This window comes from Sciurus carolinensis, chromosome 11 (assembly GCF_902686445.1).
Source record: "Sciurus carolinensis chromosome 11, mSciCar1.2, whole genome shotgun sequence".
In the NCBI taxonomy this organism is placed as follows: domain Eukaryota; kingdom Metazoa; phylum Chordata; class Mammalia; order Rodentia; family Sciuridae; genus Sciurus; species Sciurus carolinensis.
The window spans coordinates 84,881,282-84,902,794 of NC_062223.1; the positions used below are offsets into that span (position 1 = coordinate 84,881,282).

Consider the following 21,513-nt stretch of genomic DNA (forward strand, 5'->3'; position numbering starts at 1 on the left):
TCAAGTACAGTTTTTAAAAAACAAAAAATATCCCCAAGGCAAAGAAAAAGGGGGGAAATACTATTGAGAGGAAGGCGGGGGGGGGGGGGGGGGGGGAGGAGGAAGAAATCTTTCAACAAAGTAGAAACTGTTAGTCTCTCTGTGTCCCTGAAAGGTTTTGATCCAAACTATTTGTTATCCTAGAAAAGCTCTTCTGAAGAAAGGTCTCAGTGTAAGAACTGCTTGAAAGAAGCCAACCCCTTGGAAGTAGGAACGGCTTGGCCATTTATTAATGTCAAATATGCTGCCTGCATGAATTAGTCAGCTTGTCATTTGGAAGCCATACAGAAAAGTCCTCATGCACCTGCCTCTCAGTGTCCCAACACTTCTGGCTTTAATGACAGCAGTAAAACCACCAGGAAAAAAGAAAAAAAAATGTTTTAAACTGAACATAACTACATTCTTATTTCTGAATAGTTGATTTGTCTGTTTTTTTAAGACTTTTTACTGAAGTATCATCAGTGACCCAATACAGAGATCGTTCAGATTTAAAGTGAAAGGCAAAACAGTCATTTTCCTAAACTGGCATGATTTAGCCAAATTACCACAAAACTGACATTAGAAACAAAGAGAAATAGAGCTGGAAAAGGCCAGATTTCTTACTGGCAGTACCATAGTGGCAAATATCCCAGAACTTATAAAAGCTGCCAAGTAGAAGAGAGAATATTAAAGGACTTTCCAAAAACAGCCAAGCCCAGGGCATTCTATATATTCCCAACAGCTGGAGTGAGCTTCAGAAGCAACACACAGGTATAAGGTCCAGCCTTATCCTTTATTTACAGCACAGTTTAAAGTCATTAAATCAAGTACAAAAGAAATGACCCCCATTTCCTGGATTGGCATCAGACATCCTTCCTACCAGCTGCACTTACGACATTTTTATCTATCTTCTGCTTTTCCTTTTTGGTGGGTAGGAATGGGGACTTGCATATGGCAAAAGAGATTTCAACCTCAGAACTAAGAATTCAAATGCCTGCTTGCAAAGAAACAAAGGAAGTGACTCTCCTCTTGTGAAAGGCAGTGGGGAACTTTGCTTGAGTCATGAGGGCCACTGATGGTGTGGGAGGCGTCATGATGAGATTTCTTCCTGTAGGTGGTGCGTGCAGGTTCAATACCCAGGCAATGACATTGTTGGGATGGCAACACCTCCATCGCCCTCTCTTCTATCTCAACCTGGGCACCCAAATCTAATGACAAATGAGGGGAAGTTATTACACATAGAAAACCAAAGTGAATGGGAATATGGGTGTGGTGAACATAAAAGAAGAAACTGAAAATGATCAAAAGTTGCTCAGGGGCTGCCTTTTGACATTGTCATGGAAATCTTTGATCCATCGCCTCATGTGTTCAACTTCCAAGGAACGGGCTAACAGCACAGATGTAGGATCCAAAGCATTATTGGCTCGAAGATCTAAATGATGGGCCCCATCCTTGATGGTGACTGCAACCAGGGTGTCTGTGATGTCTGTGGTTACTCCACCTCCTGACCAGGGGTCTAGATCACCATTGCTACAAGTAAGGAAAAGAAAAAATAAGGCTGTTAGCTACACTTAAATAAATAGGAGAAACCTATTATATGCAAAAATTATAAACTTTAAACTTGGGGGATTTGATCTGAGGATATAATCTGTCTAGTATTTCTTAAAAAAAAAAAAAAAAAAAAAAAAGAAGACCAAAGAAAACTTAATTGGGTGCCTCCATGGATCAACCTAGACTGTACTAGGATTTGGAACTTAGAAGCCTTGAATTCTAATCCCAACTCCATCATTTAAAAGCTGTGTGACTGTAGTTACCTGACTTAGTTTCCTTATCTGTAAAATAGAGATAATAAAGTCTACCTTATAATGTTATAAGTATTAAACATGACGGTATATATGGAAGTCTTTATAAGCTCAAGGGTCAGGCACATATGAGTCCCTCAATTAAACCTGACTTTCTTTTCTCCAAGGATCAAACTACCAAAATGATAAAACAACAAAATACCCCTAGTTAAAAAAAATGTAAATTATCTCGGTTCAAATAAAAAAAAAAGTGTAATTTTTTTTTTTTTTTTTTTTTTTTTTTTGTTCAACACAGCACAGTACTTTGGGAAATAAGTTGGTAGAACTGAAAAAAGTCCCCAGAATCTGAAATCAGAAGATCTGGTCATTACTTCAAGATCTTCATTTTGCATTAACTTTAAAGTTTAAAAAAAAATGCTACTAGGTTATTACTCTAACTCACAAAACACCATAGGATAAGTCATTGAAACAGATTGTTTATCTAGCTGAATTTTAAAAAGAAGGTACAACCACAGATGGCATCCCTAATAATATTTTTGCATAGCTTTGTTGAGATTTAATTCATATACCATAGAATTCACCCATTCAAAAATGTAGAGTTCGAAGCTTCTTAGTATAGTCAGAATTATGCAACAATCACCAATGTCAATTTCAGAACATTTTCATCACCTCAAAAAGAAACTCATACACACTAGCAGTCACTCCCAATTACCCCAACCATATCTTGTCACTCTTTTTTTTTTTAATTTATTTTTATTTTAAACAATATCTTGTCACTCTTAATCACTGGCAACACTAATCTATTTTCTGTTTCTATAGATTTACCTTCTGGATATTTCATCTAAATGAAATTATATAATAGGTAGTCTTTTGTGACTTTTTTCTTTCACTTAGTCTAATGTACTCCAATTTCATCCATATTGTAGCATAGATTGGTATATCCTTTCTTTTTAGTACCAAATAACATTCTATTGCATAAATATCACCTTTTATCATATTTATCATTAATCAGTTGATGCATAGTTGGGTTATTTTAAGAATATTGCTCCTATGAACACTGTCAAAGACATGTTTTTGTGTGGATACATAGTTTCATTTCTCTTGGGTATACATACCTAGAAATGGAATTTCTGGGACATTTGGTAACTTAAGCATTTGTGTGTGTGTGTGTGTGTGTGTGTGTATGTGTGTGTGTGTGTTGCTGTGGATCAAGCCAAGGGCCTTATTCATGCTAGGCAAGTACTCTACCACTGGGATACATCCCCAGGACCCTTTCGATGAACTGCCAGACTGCTTTCCAAAGTGGCTGTACCATTTAACATTCCTACTAGTAACGTAAGAGGTTTTCAGTTTCTCTATATCCTCACCAACACTTAATATTATCTATCTTTTTTTTAATACAGCCATGTTATTAGGTATGAAACATTATCTCATTGTGAGTTTGATTTTGATGCTATGGATTGAATCCAGGGGCCTATGCATGCTAAACACATGCTCTACCACTGAGCTACATCCTCGGTCCTCAATGTGGTTTTGATTTGCATTTGCCAAAAAGCTGATGACATTGAACACCTTTTCATGTGCTAATAGGCCATTTGTATGTATTATTCAAGAAAATGTCTATTCAGATCCTTGCCTGTTTTTTAACTGGGTTATCCATCTTCTTATTTTTTGTGGTTTAGGAGTTCACAACTCCTAATTGATATTCTGGATACAAGTCCTTTATATGATTTGCAAATATTTTCTCCCATTCTGTAGACTGTCTAATAAGTTTCTTAATCATAACATTTGCAGCAAAGTTTTTCATTTTGATGAAATTCAATTTATCTTTTTTCTTTTGTTATTTGGGTTTGGCTATTTATTTATTTAAGAATATTGTTTAGTTCATGATCATGAAAATTTATTTCCAAGTTCTTCTATGGGTTTTGCAATTTTAGCTCTTGTATCTTGTATCCTTGTATCTTGTACCTTATATCCTTGATCTGTATTTAGTGAATTTTTTAGTATGATATAAAAAAGGATCCAACCTCATTCTTTTGTGTGTGGACGCCCAGTTTTCCCAAGATCATTTGTTGAAAAAAATAATAATAAACTATTCTTTGCTCAATGAATTATCTTGGCACTCTCGTTGCAAATCAATTGACAATACATGTAAGAGTTGATTTCTAGACTCTCAGTTCTCTTCCATTGATCTATACATTTATCCTTATGCCAGTATCATACTGTATTGATTAATGTCACTTTGTAATAAGTTTGAAATCAGTAAGTTTAAGTTCTTCAGATTTGTTTTTCCTTTTCAAGACTGTTTTGCATAATATGGGTGTCCCATTTCTATATGAATTTTAAAGTCAGCTTCTCAATTTCTATTAAAAATGCTAGCTGGGATTTTGATAGTGGTTACATTGGATCTGTAGGTCAATTAATTTGAAGAGTACTGCCATCTGCAGTGAATGCTTATAATTTCATTTTGCCTTGGGATCCATTTTAAATACAGGTTGGAATTTGTCATATAAGAAGCAGGGCTGTCATCTTTGATATCAGTTTCCAGTTCTACACACACCCCCAAACCACAGTACCCCAGTTCTTTATAGAACTGCTCCCTGCTAATCACTTCCCCATGAGACAGCAAGATGCAGCCTGCTTGACTGCCCGTTGGTCCTCTACACCCTGTATGGATGGTTAAGGCATGCTCCAACGACTACTTCGCAGTCACCCTGTGACCTCCTTTAAACCTACCAATGGAAAACCTGTTTGGATAAGGCCCTGGATCCAATAACGGCATTAGACCACAAGTCCCTTTTCTCTCTCCCTGCCTAAACTCTCTGACTTCCATGTGTGTGGCCTCCATTTGTTCCACGTAAACCTCAGTTTTTATAAGTACAAAAACTCTTAAACTTTCACTTTGTGGGTTGTGTTATTTTATGGACAGGCCACCCAATGGGACCCACGTAGGTGGATCCCTTGGGGGTACGCTCCTGTCCAACCTCTGGCGACTGCTAGGAACAGTAGCTACCAGGTAAGCTGAAAGAGACTAAAAAACTAAAAATGAAAATGAAACTAAAAAAGTTTCATTCAAAACAGAATTACTTCTTTCAATGCATGAACAGGAAATGTCCTTATATTTAAGAAATATATTTTTAATTTCTTTGAATTTTGTAGGTTTTAGTGCACATGTCTTAACACTTTTTTTTTAATTTTTAATTTTTATTTTTTATTTTTATTTTTTTACACTTCTTTTGTTAAACTTATTCCTACATGTTTCATTCCTGATGCTATTTTAAGTAAAATGTTTCCTAGTATTACTAACTCTATACATGCATAAAGTGGTTTGGAGTTTGCAAAGCCTTTCACATTTGACTATTATAAAAAGCCTACAAGTAGGTTTAATAACAATCCTTTTATAGATGAGAAAATGAATGAAGTTAAAAGCCTTGTTAAATAAGAGACTCAAATTCAGATCTTATAACCCTAGTCCATTGCTCAATTTTACATTATGTTGCAATTCATAGACATATGACTGGTTCTGGAAGTCAACAGCACCCATCCTCTGAACTTTTGTGGTTAGAGCAAGAACTTGATCTTTGGGATCATATACACCTAGGTTCCTATTCCAGGTCTTTCTCTAACCTACCTAATTTCATGGAAACTTAGATTCCTTAGAATAAATATGGCACTAAAATACCCATATCTAAGTACCCTGCCCATGGCAAGTTCCCTTTCATGGCACCTTCACATATCACTTGAGATCACATAAATAACATTGTTTGTGTTTTGACATCTATTTAATGCATGTTCTCCTTTTCTTGTATTATTTACAAAGCCTGAAATTTTAAAAAAGTTTGTCAAGGCCACATTACCAAATACATTAAATGATTCCCATAACGTACATAATCATTAAAAAAAATCCCTTGGAAAAAGGAACACTTTTACACTGTTGGTGGGACTGTAAATTAGTATAACCACTCCGTTACATGGAGGTTCTTCAAAAGACCAGGTATGGAACCACCCTATAACCCACAGCTATACCAACTCCTCTGTGTTTATCCTAAAGAACTAAAGTCATCATATAATGATATATATATATATATACCCATGTTTACAGCAGCACAATTCACAATAGCCGAACTGTAGAACCAGCCTAGGTGCTCATCAACAGAAGAATGGATAAAGAAAATGTGATATACATACACAATAGGGTTTTATTTAACCATAAAGAAAAATGAAATTATGTCACTCGCAAGAAAATGAATGGAACTAGAAACCATTATATTAAGTGAAATAAGCCAAATCAGAAGGTCAAGGGTCACACATTTTCACTTAAATGTGGAAGCCAGAGAGGAAAAGAAAAAAGAGAGGTGCTGGGGGGAGGGGCAGGGAATCTCATGAAAATCAGAGGAAAGGGACCAAGGGGCAGCAGGTGAGGAGGCATGGGGGAAGTGCTGGAGAGTGATATAGGCCAAATTTTATGTTATATTGTATGCATGTATGAATAAGTAACAATAAATCCCATAATTATGTACAACTATAATGCACCAATAAAAAACATTGAACTCCCCCTCAAAACAAAACTCTTGGCTGTAAGTACAACCTAAACACAGATGACAACTGCTATAGCTTAGATCTTAAAGGTCCCTCAAAGGCCTATGTGTTAAGGTTTAGTTCCTAGCTTGACACTTTGGGGAGGTGGAGGAAACCTAAAAGGTGGGGTCGAGTGAGGTTTTAGGCCACTGACGTTGTGTCCTCAGAGGGGATTATGGAAGCTGGCCTCTTCCTCTTTCTTTTTCACTTCTCAGTGACCATTCAGTGAGCAGCTTGCTCAGTCATTCACCACAGGTTCAAAAGCAATAGGGTCAACTGAACATGGACTGAAGTCTCCAAAACTGTGAGTCAAAATAAACCTTTCTTTTTTAGTTGATTATCTGTTATTTTGTTATAGTGATGGAAAATTACACAATTACCAAATACTATCTCTGCCCAAGACCATTCCTGTATACTTCAAAATCAAAATTCAATTGCCTACTGGACACTTTTACTTGGAAGTCTAATCAGAATCTCAAACATATCTAGTCTAAAAGTGAGGTCCTGATGCTCTCCAACTCTCAACCTGCCCCTCTCACCATCTTCCTAATCTGATAGTGGCATCTCTATCCTTCTAGTTGCTTGGGTCAAACCATTCATTTAATCTAATCTTTAACTCCGACTCTGTCAATAAATCCTGTCAGCTATATCCTCAAAAATATCCAGCACCTCTACCTTAACCATCTTGATTCAAGTCACTATTATTATCTCTAGTCTGAATTACTTTAACAACCTTTAACTGATCTTCTTGCTTCCACTCGAATTCCCCTAAAATCTAATATCAACAATGCAACCAACTTGATCCTATAAATTGGAATCAGATTGTGTCACTCCTCTGCTCAAAAGAGCCCATGCTTTCCCATCTCATTCAGCATAAAAACCAAAGTTTATAATAGAACTTGCAAGTCTCTACATGATCCAGGTCCTCTTGTGCCTCTGATTTCATCTCCTATTACCCCCTCTCTTATTGGCTTCATTCACGTCAGATACACTGACCTAAAGGAGAGAATACAGGGATGCTCACCTCTCAAGGGCTCTGCTAGTACTCTTACACCAGCAACCTCGTGGTTAGCTCCTGCACTTCCTTCAGATCATTTTTGCAAAAGCCACCTCTTGGTGAGGTCTTCTTCATCACTCTTAAAAAATTTCAACTCTTTTTCTTCCTCCTGACATTTCATTGCTCTTCCCTTACTTATTTTTCTCCTTAGCACTTATATCCTTCTAGCATGTTTATAGATGCTACCTTGTTCCATTACCTGTCAAACCAGGACTCTGCAAGGGCAGGGATTTCATCTGTTTTGTTTATTACTATATTGTCAGTTCATAGAACTGGTTCACAGTAGAAGCCAAGCAAATATTGAATGAACAAAAAAGAATTTAAATGTCTAATTATTTGTGGTCTACAAAGAGAGCTATAAATACATGTGGGCAAGTTCATGAGCATGTAAGTCTCCCTGGTACTTTCTAAGTTAGCAGATCAAAGTTTTTTATCTTGCCTGACTTTGGGTAAGTTACCTCACCTCTGTGAACATCAATTCCCATGTGTACTATAGAAAAGAAAAATTTTTAAAGAAATGTAATGCCTCTCTCTCACAGAACCATCATGAGGCCCAAATTAAGCAATATATGTAGAAATAAGGTATAAACTATAAAATACTCCACAAATATGCAATAATGTTATAATTATCATATTCTATATGAGAAGTGTTAACACCTCTAGAAGTAAATGAATCATGAAAATGGATGTGAGTGTTTATTTTAAAAATTTAGTTAGAATACTAACTTTATCAACTTTTTCAAGGTAAATGCACAAATTAAATGAGAAAATAAACAGGTACATTAAGAACACATGTGTTTGAAATACAACTTTAAATTCCTTGTTCCATTATCACACACTTCTCTTTTTAAAATAACAATAATGATAATTGCAACGGTAGTACCATTTTTAAAAAGAAATACCCCAAAATACCCTTTTTTTGTTCTATTAAAAACAAGTGGGAAAACCCCTATGCAAAATAGAAGTCATAGTTCTCAACCATCAGATAAATATTTAAAATAAACTAAACAGAGGTTGAATTCTCTTAAATGAACAAATAGCCTTCATCATTATTCCAATTGACAGGCCCAACCCAGATAGGAAACACTCCATTATTTGCAAAACAAAAAAGCTATCCCAACAGCTGCATAATAAGCAAACTGCATTTGATTTAAAAGGTCATCTGAAACAGCCTAGTGGCTTAGCAACAGTGTTTGGAGTTGCTGAGAGACCTAAGATGCACATGGACTTGAATTTCTTGGTCTTAGACATGTGAAAGCTAACTAATCATTAGGAAATCTACAAAAAATTGGCTTTGGCTTTCAAGAGAGAATCTAGATGCCTGGGTAAAATTCCCAAAAAGTGACCTCATTTAATCACTGGCAACATTGCCTGAGAAATGATGCTAAACTAACCAGCTTATCAGGGACTCCCTTCTTAACTTACATTAATAACTTAATAACTAAGAATGAGCATTGGTAAAACAATCTACAAATTGTGGGGGTGGGAAATCCTCCTAACAAAACCACTGTGCAGTTTTAAAAGTGCTGAAATGAGATTATTAACAGGTATTCTTTATTAAGGCCTCATTCATCTAACAAATGTTTATTGAGTGCCTACTATGTGTTGCGCACTTAAAGTACGGGTTCACCAGAGAACAAAACAGACGAAATCTTTGCCTTCATGGTGTTTACTTCTATGACAATCTATTTATTCCTTAAATAACTGTTACGTAGACTTTATTATTTCTAAATTATATAAACTGGCAATTTGCCAAAGGCCATGCAGCTAATTCAGGGAAGAAACAGAAAGACACCAAGGTCTACCTAACTTCAAAGCCTTAACTGGCAAGTCTCCAAATCAATAATTACAGATTGAACTTTCCAATCAAAATAGTAGTCATATTTGGATTTGCCTGGGGCAAATTGAGAAGGGGCTCCTGAACACAAAGATAACTTTTCACATTGTCCCTTGGAAATTGTCTTACTCAAAGTACACAGAACACAGACACCCGAGACTGCTCTTTTACTTAGAGACTGTGCTTTCTTCAGAATAGCAGAAAAAATTTCAATTTTTTAATGTTATTATAATTATTATGCACCACTAAAAATATGGGGAAAATATCTTTCAATTTTTACATTGGATTTTTCGTATCTAGTAGCCTATAGTAAGCAATTTCTCTGCAAAAGCAGACTTGCTACTGCAGAAAGATAAGCTAGCATCTTCACCCAGCCCTGGCTTTAAACTTTTACTTGCTTCCAAAGACTTCCCACATTGTGTTACTGCATTCCTCATTTGTATCAACACACATTTTACTGGTCATCCCGTGTGTGCCAAGAAGCACAGAGATGATTAAGATGAAGTTCCTGCCTCTGAGAAGTTCACAATCTCCTAGGGCAGATAGGAACACAGGCAGATAATCTGCGCACCAAAGGGTAGGTGGTATTCACAGGTCCTAAAGGAGCTCTGGGGGTGGTGGAAACCTATTCTTCCTAGAGAGGCTGGGAAGATTTCTTGGAGGAGGCCTGAGTCTTAACGAAAAGGAGGGAAAAGGAAGAAAAAGAATAAAAGCAAATATATTGATTTCTGTGGCTAAACCGTAAAGTGCAAGGCAGAAATTATACTTCCACTTCAACAAATATGTTTTGAGTATATATATTTGCCAGATCTGAGTCAAGTGCTTTGCTGGGCTAACTCTTTAAAGCATTCCAACAACACTATAAGTGATATTATAATTCTCATTTTACAGAAGATGGAAGTAAGGATCAAAGAGTGTTGATTTATTTAAGATAGCTCATTCTATCTTGTCCAACCCTCTTAGAAAGAAGTCCTTTCTTACATTGAGCTATAATTTCCACCTACTGATCTCTTTCTATTCCCAAGACTTTTCTCACAAAATCTGCCGTTTCCTCCAGTGAAGCCCATGATAATTATCATGATGATGATTTGATAACCTATGAAAAACACTATAAAAGGCAAACAGATAAGTAATGTACTTAACTGAAATGACTGAATCAATAAGAAAAGAGATTGTATTTGACCAATCTCAAACAAAAATTAAAGATTCTACTTAATTCAACTTGAACTTCAGCTTTAACTGTAGAGTCAGAGAAAGACAGCATAAGTTCAAAAGTTCAGAACATGAGAAAAATCCAAATAAATGCTCCATGGAGACAAGTTCCTAAAGAAAAACAACAAATGTCCAAGTACTTCCTGCTCTGGTAGAACTAAGATACGCCTAGAGACAGCTGTGGTCTGTACCCTCAAGTTCATGTTGAAACTTAATCCCCACTGTGGTAGTAATAAGAGGTGGGACCTTTGGGCAGTGACTAACTTATGAGGGCTCCACCTTATGAAAGGATTAGTACCTTGTGAAAGTGCTAGAAGAAACTAGTTTAGGCCCTTCTTTGCTCTTCTACCTTCTGCCACAGGAGGATGCCACCTTCAAGGTACCATCCTACAAGCAAGGCCATGCCTTCCCAGTCACAGAAGCTGCCAGCACCTTGATCCCACCTCCACAACTATGACAAATACAAATTACTCAGCCTCAGATTTTGGCGATAATAGCACTATCAGAGCCAGGGCTCACACAGAAGTCTTTTTCAGTTTCCTCAGTCCTTAAAGTTTTCCTGGCTTCAAACACCTCTGAATTGCCACAGTTTCCTTAAACACCCTAAATAGATTTCTTTGCTCAACTGTCACTTTGTGAGAAATCTGAAGAGTATACTTTGGAAGAATCCTATTGAGGACAAGGGAGATAATCTAAGATAATTAAACAAAGAAAACCTTTCACTTTTCCATTAAAGTATCTCACCTTTCATTTGGAAACAAGTATCTGCCAGGTTTGATAATAGCATGAGTCCAGTAAGTCAGAGGGTTTTTGCAAAGTGGGCAGCACCACCAGCCTACACTCAAAGACTGTCAGGCAAAACATCAGTCCTCACTCCTAAAAGCTATTAGACATTTACAAAAGGCCAAATTTGACTCCTGTTTAAGAGAACATGTGAAAGAATGACATTTACAATTTAAATAATGCTTCTGGTTAAGAGGTATGTACTTGTAACTATCCTATTTCCATATATTTGGGGAGTTTTTTTATTAACTGCCATTAGCGGACAACATAATGTTCAAGCCAAAACATGAAAAATCTGAAGACCCAGTCAGACACCCATAGAATCAATACAATTAACTCTGACATGAACTAATATCATGTATGTCACTTCTTCAAGGAGTAGCGTGATGCAGAAAAACAAACATGGCTTTTGTAGTTAGACAGATGAAGGTAGAAATCTGTATTTATCACCTACCTGGTTGGGCTTTGGCAAGTGACTGAATGCTGTGACCTTCAGTTTCCTCTTCAGGAAAAAAAAAAGTGGGGGGATTACAACTACTCCACAGGGCAGCTGTGGGAATTCAATAGGTAATTTGTCTGAAGAGCCTTATACAGTACTTGCAACAGAATGGAGTGGGCACTTGTAAGTATTGAGTAAAATGCTGAATTTTTTTTCTTATCAGCAATAATAGTAACAAAAACAACATAAACTGAGATAACAGATGATACTTCATTTTGGCTATACAGTATTTTTCCCCCCAATGTTTTAATTTTGCTGCTGTTGTGCACATTGGAAATACAAAACTGTATCTCTTCTCAGCCTCCTCTTTCAAGGAGTAGAAACACCTGCTGGTTACTGCTGTTGTATTCTCTATTGTTTTATTGTCCAGCATTTTCTTTGTCCTACTTTCTCAGCTATCCTCTAAGTATCTTAGTCAACTAAAGTTTCTCTCTGAATTAGCAAAGCTCACCTGAAAATGATGTTGGAGTGTGATTTGATGTTTTTCCCTCCATACATGGTAATGATCCAGGAGGGCCTTGGTCTCACACCCCACTGTTTAAAGCACTCATCAGAATATTTCTTCAGGTTCCACTGATGAGGTTCAAACATGTCATCGATACCATTAGTACAAAAGGGCATGACCATTTCTGTGCAGGCCTAAAAGGCAAACCAGGAGAGGATCCAAAGAGAAAATGAGGCAAAAAAGATGAAATGAATTATCCAAGGTCATTCAGCTAGAAAGCAGCAAAACCAGGGTTTGAACTCAGGCAATCAGCTTCAGGGCCACTGCTCTTTACTCTTATGCCCTTACTATTCTGGAAAGGCTTGGCTGAGAAGCCACAGAGATTAGTATGCTCCTCTGCAAACTGCCTTCTTTCACATCTATTGTGATATTTAACCCTGAAGACAGCTCTGGAAAGAAAGCATTATTATCACTATTGGTCTTCATGTGAAGATAAAGGGATGGAGTTTCAGGGTCAAATTAGATTCCCATTCTTTTATGTGTCCATAAAATGCTTACTCTATAGAACTTATAGAGATCTATGATAACATTAGATCACCTATCTTTCTTGCAAGGCTATATTTGATGGTGAGATCATGTGTTACTTATCTTTTTTATCTTTGCAGACTAGAGCAGTGCCTGACACATGGTTAGCACTCGCTATGTAATGATTAAATACATGAATGGCTGGATGAATGAGTGGATAAGGAAACTGGACTCACAGAGTAAAGTAACAGTCCAGATTTAGATTCAGGTTGGGTGATAAAATCTTGTGTAGTCTCTATTACAGCACGACTATATCAGTGAAAGGTAAATTCTGCTTGGGGATATCACAGACACTTACCTGATAGCTCCAACCCTGGGATCCCAGATTGCTAGTTGCTGTTTCTGAAATATTCAGGCATTTTGCCTGGCCCGAATAATTATAATATACATTCAGAGCTTGGAAAATATTCTGTATCAGCTGTGAATCCGGTACACTAGGATTTACCAAATACTGGCACACTACCTGTCATCGTAAATAAATTATAAAGAAGAGTCAGGATATGAATATAAAATTATACTTTTTTGTTTTTGTTGGTACCAGGGGTGCTTAACCTCTGAACCATATCCCCACCCCTTTTTATTTCTGATTTAGAGACAGGGTCTCACTAAGTTGCCAAGGTTGTCTTTAAACTTTCGATCCTCCTGCCTCAGTCTCCCAAGTCACTGGGATTACAGGCATGTGCACCACCATGCCCGGCTAAAACTATAGTTTGATAATACAAAGAAGAAATAAATGCTGGTTTGATCATAAAGTATTCTTAAACATTTGAACTGAATTGCCTGAAAATTTCTCTCTCTTGAGTGTAATCCCTTCAAACAAAAAATAATAAACCTTTTAAATTTTCCCCATGGGGAATGATACTGACCAAATTATATTGTTATACTGTGTGCATGTATAAATATATAATAATGAATCCCACTATTATGCATAATGATAATGAACCAATAAAAATAAATATAGAAAGATAAATTTTCCCCAGACTACAGAAATAAACCAAAGTCATTTGCACAGTATGCAAACTTCTCTGCACCTGCCTCCAGTTTCAACTTTGCAGCCTTCACTCCAGCTTAATAAAACTATTCTCCACTCCAACAAGCTCTTTCCTTCCTCTTTGCCCCTGCTTATCCTGAAACCTCCTTCCCCCTCTCTCACTCCACTTATGCCTGGTCAACTCATGTTTTACAATACTCAGCTCAAATATCAATGCTCTCTGAAGCCATCCTTACCTCTGTTTCTAAGTCAAAAGGAAATCAACCATTCCCTTCTTGGTGCTTCCACTATCCCCTGTACCTATTTCTATCAGAGCCTTTGTAATGCACAAGTCCCCTCATTTAGTTCCAGAATGTCTCCCTCAGCACTTAGCAAGGTCTCTGCTATCTAAATATTTGCTGAATGAGTGACTATGTTTTTACAAAAATGACTATATTTTTTGATTCATAAAATTTTTTATGGAAAACTACACCACGTTCCAACATTCATGTTATGATAAGAAGCATATTCTGCCACTACCCAGCTTCCAGATGTTCCTGTCACTGGCCTGTGTCTGAAATTCTACCTCTGAAAACCTAGGCAATTCTCAGGAATGTAGAGACTAACCAGAAAAGGCATGGGAAGCTTTCTGGGGTACAGAAATAAGTTATGTCTTCATAGGGGTGTGGATTATACAACAAATAGTACACATATCTTATGCATTTCACTCTATGTAGATTCTATTCCCCAAAAAACAGAAGACTCATAAACAAATATTGAATTCTAGTTAATGATATTAAAGCTTAATTATTTAGGGAGAAAATATCTTTAGTTTACTTGGAAATGCATTAAAAATAAGATATAAAAAGAGATAGATGGAAAGGTGAATATTTACATGTGATATATAGAACACAGCAAAAAGTACTCATAGAATTTAGATGGTAAAGGTATGGGTGTGGACTGTTCAATTATTTCTGTTTTTCTGTATGTTTGAAAATTTTCACAATAAATTGTGAGGGGGAAAAATAACAGGCAATATAATCATAGCTGTAGAATAGCAACGATAGTCACTGATTATTAAGACCTGAGTCTACAACCATTACACCATTTAATACTCAGAAAGACCTATCAGATGGATTATTGTCCAGTATTTTACAAGAAGAAACTGATTCTTCACTTTAATGATGGCTACCAAAGTAGTAAATGGTAGGAACTAGATATTTCCCCAGTTGTCTCTGCTTACGAAATCCATATCTTATCCATTAGCTTAGAAAGTTGACCTTTTTAAAACTGCAAACAGCCCAGCAGCAAAGAAAACACATAAAGTTTGCACTACGTATCAACACTTTAACATGAATTCAGTGATCTGATCTTTTCCCATTTTGTATGGAAAAACTATAATACATAGGCAGTTTGTAACAAAAAGGAGACAATTGTGTCCAAAGAAGGAACCAGAAAGAGAGGAGCCCACCTCACAGATTGAGAGCAGCATGAGTGATATCAAGGTCTGGGCTGAGTACATACTCCCAGTCAGGGAAGGAAGGCACTGAGAAAGGAAGCAGAAATAAGAAGCCACAAGCAAACCCAGCCCTTCATCACATTCTGTCCAGGACCAGCTCCCAGCAATACCTCCCAGAAAAAAAAAAAAAAAAAAAAAAAAAAAAAGAAACTTGAAAAGACTGAGAAAATGAGTTTTATAGAAAATATGATGCCTCTCCTCAAATATATCTACACAGCCATATTTCCATGAATTGTTAACTGGTACTCTGTGAAAAAAAAAAAAACAAACAAACAACTTCTTAGTCAAATAATTTTAAGGAATATTGTATTAGTAAATGTGAACAGTTTTCTTGACTGCAGGATTCAGAGCATTTAACATCAACTGCAACGTGATTTTCCAAAAGGAAGATAGTGTGCATCAATCCCAATAAGGTTTTGAAAATGTCAAGTGTGAGAAAAGTCAGAAAATAAGGTGCCCAAACAACAGGATATACTTTTTAAGAGTCAAAAGCATAAGGTACACCAGAGTTCAGGATGCACATGAAGTAACAGAACTGAGCTAAACTGAGAGCTTCATACACCTAGAGCAATAAGGAAATGCTAGTTGAAGAATAATAGTAAAACAGTGTTTTACTATTTTGACAGTTCTTGATTTTTCATGGCAAGTTAAAAATTACCCAACACTTGTATAGCAATTGCCAGAATGTTCCTCAGAAATAAGGCAATATTTCTCAGCACTCAAGACAGAAATACTCAAACCAATGTAGATATTATTCAAGAACCAATCACAGGTTGCATTAAACTAGATATTGTCAATAGTCGATCAGCAGTCTTTCCTCCATCTGGATACCAGCAGCAGACTGCTTTTTCAAGATGCAGCACAATACCACAGAGTAGGTACATGGAATGTGGAGAAGAACATTATATTCAAGCACGTCATGGTAGATAAGGCATGGTGACAGTGCAAGCTGGGCAAAGGGAAAGAGATACTGATGTACAAAGGCTGGTCTGAAACTCTGGAACGATGAGGAGCAAGTGAGTGTGACTCACATGCTGGCATTAGAGTTCGACTTAGAGCTAGAACACTGGGCCTCTGTTGGGCAAAGAAAAGGAGTCCCCATGAATAGCCATCTTTGCAAAGAACAGTTACTGTCACTCCTTAAAAGACACAAGTATGGCTGAAGACCAGGACCAGCTGACAATAGTTGGGTTTTGTCAGCCCCAGAACATCGTGGTCAGAAACTTGGCCTCTGCTGATAGGAATTCATGCTCAGATTCAGGGCAATCCTGGGCCCACTTTTCTCTGTGAAGTCAGATTCCCCTTGGACAACTGGGTCCAGTTCTGAGCACCCCACATTAAGTAGGACACCAACCAAATATGAGAAAATTCAGAGGGGAACAGGTGGGATGGGGAGCAGAGGAATTGTTGAAGCAACTCTAAAATTGGTCATTTGGATCATTCCCAACCTTTCATATTACAAATAAGGCTTTAAAAATATACCCAGGGCTAAATTTATATATATAAGGCCTTGGGTAAATTCCATTAAACTGCCCTATAGAGAGGAAGTACCAATTTATAATCTACTGGTATATTATTTTACAAGGTCTGAAAATATCACTGAACATTTTTTTCAAAATATATATGGGAACTTTATTTTAGGCAGTTCTAAAGTTCCTTTCTAATGCAAAGATCCTGTGAGTCTGAACATCATTCTCTAGCATAAAAAACACAATCTCCATTTACTTCCATAACAATTTTGGTAGTGAAGTAAATGAAGTTTCAAAAAATACCAAAGTTACACTGATGAGACCTCAGCACTATTCCCATGCTTATTCAAAGGCTATAATAATTTAAAAGGAGATATTCACATACTTTTATCAAAGATTTGTAGGATGCATAAAACGTAAATATTAAGTTGAACCATATGAAATTGCCACATTTATAGGTGAAATATAGTAAAATTTTGCAAGTTTGGTACAACCTTATATAAACTTCAACTTAATTCTGATAATTTACGTATATTACCCACTTGATAAGGGCAAGCACTTGATCTGTTGATTGCTTACTGAAAGACTACAATCTGATCAGGTAGCAAGAAACAAGTCCCTGACAAACACCTCCACAACACTTAACACCCATGTGTAGCCCCTGTATTATACTATATAGTTTGTATTTCTTGTGAACGAACTTAAAGCCATAAATGCACTAAAATAGGACCATGTGAAGCTGGGGTTGCTGGAATAACTACTGAAATTCTTTGAAACTAGGCACTTTCCCCACAGTGACATAGGAAGCAACATATAATGACCATCTCCATTTCACAGAGGAAAAAATAAGCTCACAGAGATATGGCTCCAGATACACAATTGAGAAACTATGACTATATAGGTTCTGAACTCAGACTGCAACGATGAAGTTCTTGCATAATAATCTGCCTTCCTGACATTATATAATAACTACTGCTGTTATTATTATTAACTAGCATTAATTTAGTGCTTACTACACAATAGATCCTATGAAATACAACAACCCAAATAAGCATGGCAATTGTGATTATCCCCGCTTGCAAGTGAGGAAACTAAAACAGAGAGGTTAAGAAAGTTGCTTAAAGCTACACAGGAAGGAAGTATCAGAGCTAAGATTCAAACACAGACTCACTCTGGAGCCTCCATTTGTCAAAGGCTGGACTGAACCACACAACCTTTTACCTTTGAAAGTTACACTATAAAAGAAATCACACCAGTGCCTAAATATACACATAGTCTCTTGGTGACTTTTTTTAAACAGTTTTTTTTTTTAATTCTTGGATTGTCTTTATATGTTTCTATGTTTCTTTGTTTTAAGTAAAACCTTAAAAGGAATTTTGTGGCAACATAAAATCACAAAATTCCAAAAATATGCAGGAGTAAAAAGGAACTGCAAGATAAGAAAGCAATATGAAGCTCAAGAATCAACACTCAAAACAGACTTAATTCACCTTCTATTTCCTCACATAAAAGTGAGCATTTGTGGAAACACTTAAAAATTTAGAGGTCTATTTTCATAATTCTAGCTTTAAGGACTACAGAAACAGTATAAGAAATAGAACATTCATGCAACATTGGAACCAAGCTGATCAGATATGCACCCAAATATTTAGGTTCTGCCCTTTGACCTTACCATATACCAGAGAAAGGGAAGATAATGATTTGTTTAAAAGCTCTAAGTGTCCCTACCTATGAGAATAAGTATTCGAATAAAAGAAAGAAAGGGGGGGGCAAAGAGAATTTTTTAAAAGAGGAAGGACAGAAGATAGGTTTAAAAAAAAAAAAAAGACCAATCTCCTCTCAGAGAGCATGGTCCATCCACATTATAAAAAGGATTAAGCAGATACATTCAGCTTTTCTAACAGATTTTCTTTCTCTAAGGCTTCAATACCCCTCTCACACTCACTTGGATAATCACATTAGTTTTGTCATTAAAAGCTCCCTTTTCATAGAATGCACCTAAACCGCTTAAACCACCCAGAGAGGTCGCATACATTATCAAACACCAAGACAAACGGAAGAGGTTTTCCATCTTATGTCTTATTACTTCACTGTATCCTTCTGCGTACTCAGGAGTCTAAGCCTGATTAGTTATCAGGTTAAAAAATGAGTCCAAAATTAACAAGTTATACAGTATCCTTCAAAACTGCTCTTTAAATTAAAAGACCTAGTAGTCTTTATGTGGACAGAACAGTCAAATGACAGAGGGGTTTTCTATTTCCCTTTTCTCTTCTTCCTTGTGTTCTACTGGCCAAGTCTGTGATTATCTCTGCATGAATGTTGCAGCTTCTGTTAACAGTAAACAAAAGTAAATGGAGTCTGAGCCTGCAGAGCCCAAAGACAAATTAAAAAGAACGATCCTTGAATTGACATGGAAAATGGCCTTCAGTTGCTGCCCATGGATCCTTCAGAACTGTACAAGGTCCAGCCTGAATTGGAAATCATCTGCTTTTCTCCATAACCCAATTGCTGCAATATTATCTCACCATCCTAAGCCTGAGTCACAGACTCAGAAAAGGACGACTGTTTGTCAGCCCTTTAAAAAGGAGGAAGTGTATCAGAGGGAGGAGGAGTTCTGGCTAAATGGAACTATCCAAGTGAAAGAGCGGTCCCCAACTGGGTAGTGTTCAGGGATTAGTGGGTTGGGAGAACAGAGAGGGGTCAAGAAAGGAGAAACAGAATGGACGGTGAAAGAAAGTGATCTGAAGCTAAAAGTTTGGGAGGGAGATGCAGTGGAAAAATTCTGAAAATCAGATGGGTAACTAACTATAGGAGGAAAAGGAAACCAAGGCAATGCAAGTTTCTCAAGGAAGAGGCAACAGAGATTATTTTTGATGGGGTACAGGCAAGGAAACAATCATAAATGTATTTATTATAAGCAATCAAGGATTCCATAATATCAGGTTAGGAGCACAGCTGGGTGGTAAAGTGCCTGCCTAGCACATATGAGGCCCTGGGTTCTGCTCCCTCCAAATAATTCTTTAATGTGTCAAGGGAAAGGATAACATTGGTAAGAAATAACTAAAGAGAATGACATGAACTAATCCTGGAGAAAAGAAGCAAAGGTGGTTATGGGGGAAAGACATAAAGTTATCTTGCCCCCCCCAAAAAAAGGCTCTATCATGTATACAAAAGATAAAAGAACTGCACTAAATTAAAAATAAAATAGACAACAAAATATTTGAAGTAGACCCTACTGGTTTCAAGTAATTATTTAGGAGAGTGATGGAAAAAAACATTTATTTCCATTTAAGACTCAACAGGAGAATGTCTGAAGGAACATTAAAAAAGTGGAGAGAATACCAAAGTTAGGCTGCTTACCACCCCAAATCATGATGAACAGCTAACACTAAAACTGTATTCCTCTGGCTCTTTTCAGATTAGGGGTCAGCAAACTACAAACTCCAGGCTAATTGCCATCCAACTGCCTATTTTTATAAAATATTATTGGCTATCCTTCTGCATTTGGATTACCTATGGCTGCTTTCATGCTATAGCCACAGAGTTGAATAATTGTGACACAAAGACTAAAGTGTACCCCTTTATAAAGGATAAAGTTTGCCTATCCCTGTTCTAATCGATGAGGGAATTCCTTTTTGGTTTTATCATCTGACAATTCATTTGTTCTCCAAGGGGAGATAAAGATGCAACAGTAATTCTCACTTTGTATACTGATAGCATCAAATTTGATGTTTAATCCATGTTTTCTTAACATGGAAGAGATCTCTTTCTAATAACTTTTCATTAAATTTAATTCAATGCACATTTACCTCCAGCCTGCTATGTGCAAAACACTTACTTTGCACACGAAAAAAGGAAGGAAAAAAAACACTAATTGCAAATGAATATGTTTCATTTTAGTTACAAAGTTATAAGCAAGGTATATGTCTACCACTTCAAAGGCACAGTAAATTAAAAGTGTCTTTGAAACCCAGCTCATATTATCAATTCTACTTTTATTTCCAGCACCCATTCTAGCTGTAGAGTCAATTATATTCTCAAAACTTAACCATCAAGTTGGCCAGCCTTTATTTTTAAAAGAGGAAAAGTTCCTTACAAAAATAAGCTTTAAAAAGTGTATAAATGATAAATAATTTGACATGAAAAAAAAAACTTAAAGTTCTAAAAGAACCTAAAATTGATGTAATGTGTCTTTATACTTCTCAGGGTGTTTTCACATCCAATATTTTATGTGGTCCTCAACACAACCCTATGTAACTACTGTTATCCTGATTTGCAGAGGAAGATGGAGACTCAGGGAGGAAAAGTACTGTGACCAAGATCATACAACTGGTGAGTGATAGTTTCAGGCCAGACCCTCAACCTTCAGGCCTCAAGTCAGTGATTTTTCCATTCTGCCATGCTGCATGGGAATCATCCTTCACACAAGTGTAGCACTTAGAAAGCTTTAGCAGCTGACTGAATCATAATACTATGATAACAACTGCAATTTATTAAGCACCAACCACATATTACATAGATCTGGGCATTATACATACATCACAGATTAAATATAGTATATATGCAAAGTGTATAGTCCAGGATTTGGCACATAGTAAATACTCCACTGACTGCAATTATTATTATTTCTACTCCATACAGCTCTATAACTGATGTATTTTACATGGGAAAAACAGGTTCAGAAATTATACATGTCCAAAGTCACATTATTACAAAAGTGGTTGAACCCAGGATTCCCA

The 21,513-nt window shown here is 36.6% G+C and overlaps 1 protein-coding gene across 2 annotated transcripts in view; it reads right to left on the minus strand.

The window, feature by feature from the left end:
• Window positions 1–792: 792 nt before the first annotated feature.
• The window catches only part of Prcp (prolylcarboxypeptidase), an 85,521-nt gene continuing 64,800 nt past the window's right edge, over window positions 793–21,513 (minus strand). For both annotated transcript variants that reach the window (XM_047515700.1, XM_047515699.1), the window contains exons 7-9: window positions 13,115–13,279; window positions 12,238–12,425; window positions 793–1,548 (exon numbers count right to left, since the gene is read on the minus strand). In XM_047515700.1, the coding sequence (XP_047371656.1) occupies window positions 1,320–1,548; window positions 12,238–12,425; window positions 13,115–13,279 (582 nt within the window). In that variant the 3' untranslated portion in view covers window positions 793–1,319. The remainder of the gene's footprint in view (window positions 1,549–12,237; window positions 12,426–13,114; window positions 13,280–21,513) is intronic.